This window comes from Octopus sinensis, linkage group LG12, assembly GCF_006345805.1.
Source record: "Octopus sinensis linkage group LG12, ASM634580v1, whole genome shotgun sequence".
Classification (NCBI taxonomy): domain Eukaryota; kingdom Metazoa; phylum Mollusca; class Cephalopoda; order Octopoda; family Octopodidae; genus Octopus; species Octopus sinensis.
This window is the reverse complement of record NC_043008.1, coordinates 49,997,627-50,010,447: the sequence shown is the minus strand read 5'-3', so window position 1 is coordinate 50,010,447 and position 12,821 is coordinate 49,997,627. Positions and strand designations below refer to the sequence as shown.

The 12,821-nt window shown below is 40.0% G+C and overlaps 1 protein-coding gene across 12 annotated transcripts in view; it reads left to right on the top strand.

Annotated features, from left to right (window-relative positions):
• LOC115217838 (chloride channel protein 2) overlaps positions 1-12,821 on the top strand; it is a 211,421-nt gene that overhangs the window by 163,462 nt on the left and 35,138 nt on the right. For 8 of the 12 annotated variants that reach the window (XM_036507945.1, XM_036507950.1, XM_036507944.1 and 5 more), the window contains 4 exons: positions 2,968-3,083; positions 4,079-4,212; positions 5,255-5,586; positions 7,689-7,706. In XM_036507945.1, coding sequence (XP_036363838.1) covers positions 2,968-3,083; positions 4,079-4,212; positions 5,255-5,586; positions 7,689-7,706 — 600 coding nt within the window. Of the gene's footprint in view, positions 1-2,967; positions 3,084-4,078; positions 4,213-5,254; positions 5,587-7,688; positions 7,707-9,529; positions 9,563-9,755; positions 9,804-12,821 lie in introns of all 12 variants that reach the window. The other 4 variants (XM_036507955.1, XM_036507948.1, XM_036507949.1 and 1 more) reach the window with 3 other exon arrangements.

Sequence of the window (12,821 nt, the reverse complement as noted above, 5' to 3'; positions counted from 1 at the left end):
AGCATTTTAACGTCCTCTTCCCATGTTTACACATGTTTGTGTGTATGCATATGTCACTCTGTAAAGTGGTTGGTTTTAGGAATGGCATCTGCCCATAGAAACCATCCCAAAGTAGATCTTGAAATTCGGCAAAGTCCTCTGGCTTGTCAGTTTCTTTTGAACCACCCAATCTATAACAGTGTGGAAAGCAGACATTAAACAGCAATGATGAAGATGATGATGATGATATGTGTATGTGTGAAACTATTATAAAAAATTCACTTATATTTATTGTTGTTGTTTATCCTGGGTGAGATCTATGACCCAAGGCATTCCACCCATGGCCATTGCATTGCATTTTTTATTTGGGTAACTTTGATTTTTGTCCTTTCAGGGTTGATATAAATAAACTACCAGTTACATACGTAGGTCTGTGGTGTGCAAAATTTAAGGTCTTGTGCCTGTGCTAGAGACCTTATTAGGCATGTCTGTGCAGTTAAGAGGTTTGCTTCCTAGCCACATGATAATAATAATATACATTGTGTACAGTGCTCAGGTGCACTACAACTCATCTAAAGTGCATATATAATCAGGTGTAGTTTCAACGGATTTCGGAAAGCATGAGGGCCTTAAAGGATGCAGTGTCATGGCAGTCAACAACTGACGCAGGCAGTTTATTCCATGTTTCAGCAACTCTGAGCGTGAAGAAATGTTTCCGAAAGTCATGGGAGCTGTGTTGTTTTCTGACTTTGTAGGCATGTCCACGTGTGTTAGACACATGGAGATCAAAAAGGTGTTCAGTGTTGTTATTGGTGAGGTGGTTGATAACTTTGTGGGCGTTTACCAAGTCCGTCGCCAGACGCCGGAGCTTCAGTGAATCCATGCCCAGGGAAACAAGGCGCTCAGAATATAGTAGGTGTCTGATGGAGGGTATGCGTTTGGTTGCATGTCTCTGAACAGATTCCAGGAGGTCAATGTTCTGAGCAAGATAGGGGTTCCAAACTGATGATGCGAATTCCAAGTGTGGTCGTACCATAGCTGTATACAGTTTTAAATAGATGGCTGGAGAGCGGCTAACAAAAGTCTTGCTGAGTGATGCCAAGACACCCTCGGCCTTCTTGACAATTTTAGAGATATGCTTTGTCCAACGCAAATCACTGCTGACAGTGATGCCTAGGTCACGCTCGCAAGAGGATTTCTTGATATCAGTGTTGTGGAGGGAGTATGTGGACGCAGGGTTTTTTCTCCCAAAATGCATGGTGGTACACTTGTCCACAGCCAGTTTCAGTTGCCAGTCTGTGATCCATTGCTGCATTGTGTCCAGGTTTGATTGCAGGAAAGAGCTGTAGACAACAGGATCTGTCCTCTTGATTTCAAGGTACAGCTTGATTTCAAGTTCAATCCCACTGCACAGCAGCTTCAGCAAATCTCTTTTACTAAATCCCCAGGTTGACCAGAGCCTTGTGAGTAGAAGCTGGAAGGAACCTGTCCAATGTGTGTGTCCTTGTCTTGACATTATGTGATAATTGTAAATGAGAGTCACCATCCTGCAAGTGGTGTTGCTTGCTTCCAATCTTTCCTAAAAAGCGATGTCCAGTACTGGAAAAGTATTACTTTGTCTATAGGGTTGGTGACAGGAAGGGCATCCAGTTGTGAAAAATCTACCCCAATGACCTCTGTCCGATCCTTGCAGGCACGAGGCATGGAAAAGTGTATGTTAAAATGGTGATGATGTTTGTGAAAGAGTAGCAGAAATGGTAGAGTGACATGCTGCCACATGGACATAAGGACATTCGTTCATTTGTTACTTTTTCCTTGTCTTGACACTGCCTGATAGTTGTAAGTGAGTGTCACTGTCGTACAAGCAGTGTCGTTCATTTCCAGTCTTCTGTGAAAACATCTTTGGCCTTGGGGAAATATTATCTATTTCTTTACTACCCACAAGGGGCTAAACACAGAGGGGACAAACAAGGACAGACAAATGGATTAAGTTGATTACATCGACCCTAGTGCGTAACTGGTACTTATTTATAAAGCAGCGAGCTGGCAGAAATGTTAGCATGCTGGGCGAAATGCTTAGCAGTATTTCGTCTGCTGTTACGTTCTGAGTTCAAATTCCGCCGAGGTCGACTTTGCCTTTCATCCTTTCGTGGTCGATAAATTAAGTACCAGTTACGCACTGGAGTCGATGTAATCAACTTAATCCGTTTGTCCCCTCTGTGTTTAGCCCCTTGTGGGTAGTAAAGAAATAGGTACTTAATTTATCGACCCCAAAAGGATGAAAGGCAAAGTCGACCTTGGCGGAATTTGAACTCAGGACATAACGGCAGATAAAATACGGCTACGCATTTTGCCTAGCATGCTAACGTTTCTACCAACTTGCCGCCATGGGGAAATATTACCTTGCTTAGAAACAGGTGAATGTTGGCAACAGGAAGGACATCCAGCTGTGAAAAATCTGTGTCTGTAAACTTTGTTTGACCCATGCAAGTATGGAAAAGTGGCCATAGGCGCAGGAATGGCTGTGTGGTAAGTAGCTTGCTTACCAACCACATGGTTCCGGGTTCAGTCCCACTGCGTGGCACCTTGGGCAAGTGTCTTCTACTATAGCCTTGGGCCGACCAAAGCCTTGTGAGTGGATTTGGTAGACGGAAACTGAAAAGAAGCCTGTCGTATATATGTATATATATATAGGCATGTGTGTGTGTTTGTCGCCCTAGCATTGCTTGACAACCGATGCTGGTGTGTTTATGTCTCCGTTACTTAGCGGTTCGGCAAAAGAGACCGATAGAATAAGTACTGGGCTTACAAAAAGAATAAGTCCCGGGGTCGAGTTGCTCAATTAAAGGCGGTGCTCCAGCATGGCCGCAGTCAAATGACTGAAACAAGTAAAAGAGTAAAGAGTATTAAAATGATGATGATGATGATGATGGTAGAATAAAGTGCACTTATCATGGCTGACATGTTACCATTTTTTTTATCTTGCAGGTTGCTGTGTTGATTGCCAATGCAGTTGCACATTTTTTGCAGCCTTCCTTCTATGACAGCATCATTCGGTTAAAAAGGCTGCCCTATCTTCCTGACCTCATCAACACTAAACAAGAGTAAGTAGTTTCTTGAGTTTCGCTATTTTACTTCCTCTCCACTTTTTCCTTCTTCTTCTTCAAAAAATTATTTCTTAGTTTTCAATTATAGATATTTCCATGCCAAGTCTCAAAAATCGAATTTGAAACAAATTGGTTAGAATTCTGGTTAACCCTGTTTTGAAATTCGTCAATAGTAGCATTGGCTTTTAGTCGTTAGAAGTGAATTCGTAAAGTGATAGGACATAATTTGAAAACATAACTGTTTTAAATAATAATGCCTGCATTATTATTATTAGTATTATTATTATTACTATTACTATTACTATTACTACTACTACTACTACTACCACCACCACCACCACCACCACCACTTCTACTACTACTATTATTATTATTAAATGTAGCAAGCTTGCTCTTGTGGCAAATGAAAATTTCCTTACTGTTCCCTATTTTGAGGAACTTTCATTTGTCGACTCAAGAGAGAAGTGGTACAGCATGAATGAGCATTGAGGTTGGTAGAAACAACTGGCCAAGAGTCACAACCTCTGACTCAACACAGCCCATGCTGTTGTGCGGGAGTCTTGTTGGCCACATTGGTGGGTGACCCTAGGAAACTCTTGTGTCACAGCAGAAGGGGCCAAAACTTGCCGAATCGTTAGCATGCCGGGCGAAATGCTTAGCAGTATTTCGCCTGCTGCTACGTTCTGAGTTCAAATTGTGCCGAGGTCGACTTTGCCTTTCATCCTATCGGGATCGATAAATTAAGTACCAGTTACACACTGGGGTCGATGTAATTGACTTAATCCCTTTGTCTGCCCTTGTTCGCCCCTTGTGGGCAATAAAGAAATAAGAAGGGGCCAAAATACCTATAGAGCTGTTTCATCTCTTAATGAGACATCAACTCTTGTATTTAGAAATGGAGTAAAGCAAAACCCTCAGCGCACAAGTGTTTACCCTAAAAATGTCTGTTGTGTTTTTCTTTTATTTCTGTTTTTTCTTTCTTCTTAATCTAGTGCCTGGACTGTATTTGTTGAAGACATCATGATAAAAGATATCAGTTATATCACATTTGTATCGACGTATTACGATCTGCAGGAGTTACTCACCAACTCATCCTTCAAATCCTACCCACTTGTGGATACTCCTGGTAAGTAACCAGACTCCTTTGTGTCGGTCCTTGGTTGGTTTGTGATGACCATAGCAACATCAGCATTGCTCTTATTGTAGTAACAGCAATCATGCACACACACACACACACACACACACACACAACACACACACACACACACACACACACACACACACACATCAGAGTACACTGAAATTTGTGACCACTGTCCACTCATACAATAATATCAATACAAGCACTCGTATACGAATGCATTGGACAGGGGCTGTGTGTTGTGTCCTTGAGCAAGACATTTTCTTTCACATTGCTCCAGTTCACTCACCTGTAGAAATGAGTTGCGACATCACTAATGCCAAGCTGTATTGGCCCCTTTGCTTTTCCCTTGGACAACATCGGTGGCATGGAGAGAGGAAGGCTAGTATGCATCGGTGACTGCTGGACTTCCATAAATAACCTTGCCCAGATTTGTGCTTTGGAAGGGAACTTTCTAGGTGCAATCCCATGGGTATTTGTGGCCAAAGGGTGTCTTTACCCATTACTCTTTTCACACAGATAGATGCAGGCATGGTTGTGTGGTTGTAAAGCTTGCGTCCCAACCATGTGGTCTTGGGTTCAGTTCCACTGCTTGGCACCTTGGACAAATGTCTTCTATTATACCTCCAGGCCAACCAAAGCATTGTGAGTGGATTTGGTAGGCGGAAACTGTGTGGAATCCTGTTTTGTGTACATATGTATGTGTGTGTGCTTCCTTGTTTGTCTTGACATCATGTGATAGTTGTAAAAGAGCATCACCCTCATACAAGTGGTGTTGTTTGTTTTCTGTCTTCCATGGATAATATGTCTGGCCATGGGTGAAATATTACCTTGCTTGGAAATGGGTGAGGGTTTGTAACAGCAAAGGCATCCAGCTATAGAAAATCTGCCTCAATAAACTCAGCCTGACCCCTGCAAGCATGGAAAAGTGGACCTTAAAACGATGATGACGATGAGAATCAAAATACCTGTTATGCCTTTAAAAAGAAAATCTCATTTAATTTCATTAAATTTTTTTTTTTTGCAGAATCAATGATTCTTCTTGGTTCCATTCAACGATTTGAGTTGGAACGGTTGCTATGGTTACATCTAAGCAGCAACCAGACTTTGCTGAATGATCGGAAACCCTCGTCGCACACGCTCTCTCCTCCACCGTCTCCAGGGAGGTTCAGAAAAACATCCTCACCGTCAATCGTTCGCAAGAATTCCTCACCAAAGTTGCCACAGCCAATACCACGGTTCGTGGTGACCAAAGTAGATGAGACCGGAACTGAGTTCGATGGGAATCTTGATGAACAGGACACGATTCCAGCGGAACCGGAACGGAAGGAAATGAAACAGAAGCTGCACCATAGTTTAGTAAGTTGTGCAAGAATTTCATCATACCTATCCATGTTTATGTACCTGTGATAGGTGTGTGTGTGTGTGTGTGTGTACGTGTGTGTGCGTGTGTGTGTGTGTGTATGTTATGCACACATATACATATATAATACATATATACATATATAATATATATATACATATATAATACATGCACTAACATATACATATTTACATGTGTGTGTGTATACATGTATGTATATATTCATATATATATATATATATTGGCCTGCTCGCTTAGCCAGCAGGGTGGCGTCATTCGAAGGCTAAAACAATGCGAACGCATTGTGACCAGCGATGTGTAACAACATCTGATGGTCTGGTCGGTCACGTGATATATATATATATATATATATACATACATATAAGCTTCCCAGCCTTCAAACTCTGATCAAAATGTCCAACCCATGGACAGCAGATGTTAAACCATGATGATGATGATATACATACATACATACATACACACACATACACATATCAAGATATATATATATGTGTGTATAAAATACAAAATGGGACAAGGACGCAAAATATCCAGACAACTAGGTGATACAAAAAAGGACAACGAAACATCCAGATAGACAATACAAAGAAAACAAGGATGGGTCATTCAAAGCTTTCTCTCCTCGACTAGTTGTCCGGATGTTTTGCGTTGTTGTTCCATTTTGTATTTTATACATATATATATATATATATATATATAGTGGCGTACATACCCTTTGTTCTCTTATATGTAAGATATATAAATACATACATATAAGCATATATATATGTGTGTATGTATATGCACATATCACCATATATGAATGTATGCACACACACACACACACACACACATGTATATGTGCATGCAATGTTAAAACTGAGTTCAACAAAGTGCTTTCTGTGTGTGTGTGTGTGTATATAATGATGACATATAGGTGAGGGTGCATGGCCCAGTGTTTAGGTGCTGCCCTCATGATTGTGGGATGATGGTTTTAATTCCTAGGCCAAGTGTTGCATTCTGTTCTTGTGCATTGCCAGAACTGCCCGACTGGTTCTCATGCCGGTGGCACGTAAAAGCACCCACAACACTCTTGGAGTGGTTGGCATTAGGAAGGGCATCCAGCTGTAGAAACTCTGCCTTGTTAGATTGGAGCCTGGTGCAGCCATCTTGTTCGCCAGTCCCCAGTCAAATCGTCCAACCCATGCCAGCATGGAAAGCGGATGTTAAACGATGATGATGATGATGAGGAGGAGGATTGCACTGCGATGTCAACATCTGACATGTGGTACACTGTTCCCTATACAAAAAATGTTGATTTGATGGAAGGAGTACTGTACAGGCACTGTGTGTGCGTGTGTGTGTGTGTGTGATAAATGAAAAGGGATCCAGGAATCCCGATGGTTACTTCAAGCAGCATTCCTGTCTGTCCAGTTGTTTAGGAAGGAGAATTTCTTCAATAGAAACATTAGTTCCACACAAACAGAAAATCTGGATGGTTAACATCAATCTTGAAGTATAAATAACAACTGAAGACTGAAAGAGTTGGTATTGCATTTATATCATAAATAATATGTGACAACTCCATTCTTCATGTTGTTTTTAGATAGAGATAATTATAGCCGGTCTATGGGATTACCCTGGGTTTTACATCCATTAAGGGCTTAGCTTTGCAACGTTTCTTACATTTTTACAGTGTAAAGGCTAAGCACTTTTTGGGCCACCAAGAGTTGCAGTTAAGTTCTGATCTTATAAGCACATGCATGCACATATACACCTGGGCAGATAAACTGAAATGGTTCAAATATATGAAAGTTGTAGCTGTGAAAATGAATTATGAGAATGACGATCGCATTCGTTATATGTTCTGTGTGTAAAAGATATATATATATAATGCATGTTTGAGAAATCAATACCAGTAACGAATTCAATTAGCTCTGTTGATTGGTTGGAATTTCTGCTGCAAAGAGTTCTAATATTTTTTCTGTTATTGTCCATCATTTGTTACCAACATATTACCATATATGCTATATATACATATATATACGCACACATATACATATATACGCTATATATACTAGTGTCTCACCGATTTCAGCCCTCATCTGGAAATTATGTACGTAACCTTGTTCTATTATTCTTTATCATTTAAAAAAAAAAAAAATTTCTGCTTAACAATAGCTAAACATATATATATATATATATATATATATATATATATATATATATGTAGATAGATATTTCTCTCTGTTGACGATTTACTTTTCTCTTTTAAGATTTTACCTTTCTTTGGAAATTTACTTTGAGGCTTTATTGCTTCTTTGGGTTTTTGCTTTCTTATTGCTAATTTTCTTAAGATGGGGCTTTGCTGTTTTTTTTGTTTTTTTTTCAGGTGTTGCTTTCTCATTGCCATTCTTTTCTCCTCAAGATGGGGTTTCACTTTTCTTTTAAGAAGTTTCTTTCTTGTTGCTAATCTTTTGTATATAATTTCAAGTTCTTCACTGTTCTCATTATGGTGTTACCTTTTTTTTCCGTTGCTTCTCTTACGTCTTTGGGGGAAACAAAAAAGCACATAATTGGCCATTTCCTGGCTTTTAGAATAATTCGGTGTAATTCTCTGCAAAGTGTCTGGATGGGCATCTGGTTGTAAAAAAAAAAAAAAGGAAAAAACTGGACAAAATCTCATCCGGTCCCTGCATGAAAAATGCAGATGTAACAATGATGATGATAATAATGATGATGGTGGTGTTTGCTGCTGCCATTACCATTGTCATACATGTTTCAGGGAGTGAAGTTACATGTGAAAATGTTGTTTACTTGTAAACAAGGATGAAGGAAACAACCAGTTTCCTAAAACCTACTTTCTTTCATTCAAATCTTCTTTCATTCAGTTTTCTTTCATTCAGAAAATTTTTTTCTTGAAGAATGTTTTTCATTGAGAATTTCATTTGTGCAGAACTTCATTCATACAAAGTTTCCTTCAGTTGAATGAAAACCACCACCACCACCAACACCACCACCACCACCAACAACAACAAAAATATGTAAAAATTCTCGGAATAATTATGCTGATGGTAATTGGTAATATCATATATCCAGGTTACTACAGGAATACATCCAGTTCTTTATTTCAACACAAACACGGTTCACATTTACATACACATCCACAATTGTGTGTGTGAGAGAGAGAGAGAGGAGAAGAAGAAGAAGAAGAAGAAGAAGAGTGAGTGTGTGTGAAACTTTGTGTGTGCATCAAAGAGAGAAAGACTATCTGTGAAAGCTCTTGAAGTACTAAATGTACCATTAACATGTAGTTAATCAGCCTGCCAGAAATAGCAGCCAAATATCACTTAAAGCAAACCTTGCTACAATAAAAAGAAAGGACTCGTTGGATTGGGTACATAGGAACAAAATGGGACTGTCATAAGTGGGGCACCTTTGATTGTTGGTTTCTCCAATCTGAGCAGATGTGTGATTAAACAACGACAAATCTGGGGGACCTGTTTTGCTGTGAAATTTCCCTCAGTTCCACCCACCATGGCAACACAACAGATTCTGTTTCGTTTTCTGTTGGAGACAGACAAGTCATGTGATTGAAGTAACTTTCCTATTAGGGCTTAGTTAAAGAAGGAGGGAGAGCATTGATAACATTTAAAAAAAAAATTTAGACCCCTTTAAAACAAGGTGTTTGTATCATAGTGCTAGGGGTTGTCTCAGTTATAAAGATTAACCTGTTCAGCTATGTCGGTCTACAGTTGTGGCTTTTATATATTATTCGTTAAAGGAGTAACTAATGAGTTGTTGTCAGTGTTAACTTGTATTCGAGTAGCAGATCTATAACCAATGTCAGGTGTCTTGGGGAAATTTTGAACCTGGGTTCTCATTCCTAGGTTATTTTTCGATGTTATTATAATTATTATTATTATTGTTATTGTTCAGGTCACTGCTTGGAATCGAACTCAGAATCTTGAGGTTAGTAGTACATGCTCTTAACCACTACACCATATGCCTGTGGGCATATAGCGTAAATAATGTAAATAATTCCTCATCTCTTAAATCTAGAACATGTAATTCCTGTTGTTTCAAATGAGAATTTGTTAGAATCTTAATATTTTTTCCTTCCAATGAATCTCCATGTGAATGTGAATTTTATTTTCTTGTTCAGAAGAAAAAACGGAAAACCGCAGTCACGTGTTGTGAAGAGATAGACGAGGTATCTATACAAGCACACGGTCACTGTCAGCACATATATACACATACAGTCCACTATGTATGCACATACACACACATACACACACATGCCCGTATGCATACAGCTGCATACACAACCACATGTACATGTATACGATGATGATTATTATTGATGATGGTGATGATGATGGTGACGGGTTCCTTGTTGCCAGCCTCGGCTGGCCCCCGTGCCGGTAACACGTAAAAGCACCGTCCGTTCGTGGCCGTTTGCCAGCTCTGTCTGGCCCCGTGTCGGTGGCACGTAAAAGCACCATCCGTTCGTGTTCGTTGCCAGCCTCGGCTGGCCCCCGTGCCGGTGACACGTAAAAGCACCGTCCGTTCGTGGCCGTTTGCCAGCTCTGTCTGGCCCCGTGTCGGTGGCACGTAAAAGCACCATCCGTTCGTGTTCGTTGCCAGCCTCGGCTGGCCCCCGTGCCGGTGACACGTAAAAGCACCGTCCGTTCGTGGCCGTTTGCCAGCTCTGTCTGGCCCCGTGTCGGTGGCACGTAAAAGCACCATCCGTTCGTGTTCGTTGCCAGCCTCGGCTGGCCCCCGTGCCGGTGACACGTAAAAGCACCGTCCGTTCGTGGCCGTTTGCCAGCTCTGTCTGGCACCTGTGCAGGTGGCATGTAAAAAACACCCACTACACTCGCGGAGTGGTTGGTGTTAGGAAGGGCATCCAGCCGTAGAAACACTGCCAGATCTGACTGGGCCTGATGAAGCCTTCTGGCTTCCTAGACCCCAGTTGACCCGTCCAACCCATGCTAGCATGGAAAGCGGACGGTAAATGATGATGATGATAATGATGATGATGACAGTCCATATCCAGTTGTTTAATCAACTGAACTTATTAAATTAACATTAAGGTGACTGAGTATTCCACAGAGATGTATCTTTAAACAGGCCACATCAGTGTAACTCAATATGTGGAAAAGCTGGTCTGTTGAATTACTGGTTATACTCTGTCTAACATACAACTACTTGCACACACACACACTTATAGATCAGTGCTCACCAGTTATTTAGTTCTGCCTCTATCTACAAAAATGTCTAGATATATCACACTTCCTTTAAGCAATACCAGTAATTTTCCCTGTCCACCTCCCAGTTGTCATTTCTCACTTTTCTGCAATTTTTAGTCGCTCCTTTTTTGGTTGTTGTTATTTTCCTATTAAAATGTTTTTTCTTCTTTCTCACTGAATCATCTTGACTCTGACTTTGTAACCTTTGACCTGGAATTTATAATTTCTTTATTTCTCTCTTCCCTGTTAATTCTTCAATCTGTTTCTGGAAAATTAAGGAATTGGAAGGAATCAACTCAATAGAATGAAAGTTCTGTACATGTAAAGGCAATCAGTTTGTGGTACCAATCCAAAGTTTATCTTTCAGCTCTTTGATGTCTGAATAACAAGTACCAGTAATACACTGAGGAATTTTCTTTTATGTTCAACTATATCCCAGTTCTTCAAACATTGATAAAAAGAAACAACAACGTGAAGAATGCTGTCCTGGAAGCACTACACCTGAGAAAGAGCTGGAATGGTCATGATTGGAATGTCTCTGATCATGGGTCTACTCAGTCAGGGCTGACTTGGGGCTAAACAACAGCAACACAATAGGACAAATTTTTCAGATTAGCTGAACATCTTTTGCCTTTTATCTTTTACTTGTTTCAGTCTTTAGACTGTGGCCATGCTGGGGCACCATCTCAAAGAACCTTAGTCGAATATTTTTTTAAAGCCTGGTATTTATTCTGTCAGTTTCATTTGCAGAACCACCAAATACTTCTTAACCAACAAACAGGCCATCATTCAAATACTAGATTTTCATCCACATGGTTGAAGGTTCAAATCTTATTGAACTGCATCTGTAAGGACAACTACATCACTCTCCTTGTTTCAGTTTGATTGTACCTATGATTATGGGACTTATAATGTTGTTGTTGTTGCTGTTGAGTCCTAAACTACAATTTATTTTTTAAATATCAAAACATTAAAAGAAGTAAATGGATTTCTAAAATGAGGGCTTATGAAGTAAATCTCTTAAAATTGAAACAATGGACTTGAATACTGGCACTGCATTGGTTATAATAACAAGCATTCCAGTTGATCCGATCAACAGAATAGCTTGCTCATAAAATTAACATGCGACTGACTGAGCACATGTCCCCTCAACCTTTCGTTACTGTATTTATTTTGAGATGCTCTGTGTTTCTTTCAATTACTTTAAATATAACAATGAATTTAGTAAAATAACTTAGTTATCATTAAGTTAGTGTTAGGAACATAAATTGTGACTAAGGTTTGGTGGAAGATTTTAATTAAAAACTTATGAAAACAAGACATTTGTACTACAGAGCCAGAACTGGTTTCAGCCGGGTTGGTAATGTTAATGTAAAGGGTTAATGTAGTTCTCAGGGAGATTCAGTGTCACATGAAATGTGACAAGGCTGGTCCTTTGAAAAACAGTTACTACTTATTTTTGCCAACTGAGTGGCCAGGATCAATGTGAAATAAAGTGTGTCAATCAAGGACACAACATGCCACCAGGAATTGAACTTATGACTTTATGATCATGAGCCGAATACCCTTAAGACAAAGCCATGTGCATTCCCTACAGCAGACTTATTAGGTTCATAGTTCACAACAAGTGTTTTTAATCTTTCAGTATAGTTGCTTTATTTTTGTCTCTTTAAAGGAATCTGGCACCTTGGGTGCCTTTAGCAGAGATCCCTCTGTTGCAAGCATTTGGGCCAGTTCTCTGTTTTAAGGATACTTTCCTCTCTCCCTGCCACTAGTCTCAGAGGCCCCATAGAGGGCCATGGATACTGCCTTCTCTCCTGATTTAAAAATGATGGAGGAAAAAAAAAACTGGTCTTCCCTTTTTTAAGCTGGCAAAAATTATTTTGACTGTACCTGAGAGTAAATTGTTGGTTGGTGAGTTGCCATCAGTGAATTTTCTGGACAAGGTCAATGGTTACGACAATCAACCTTTGGACTCA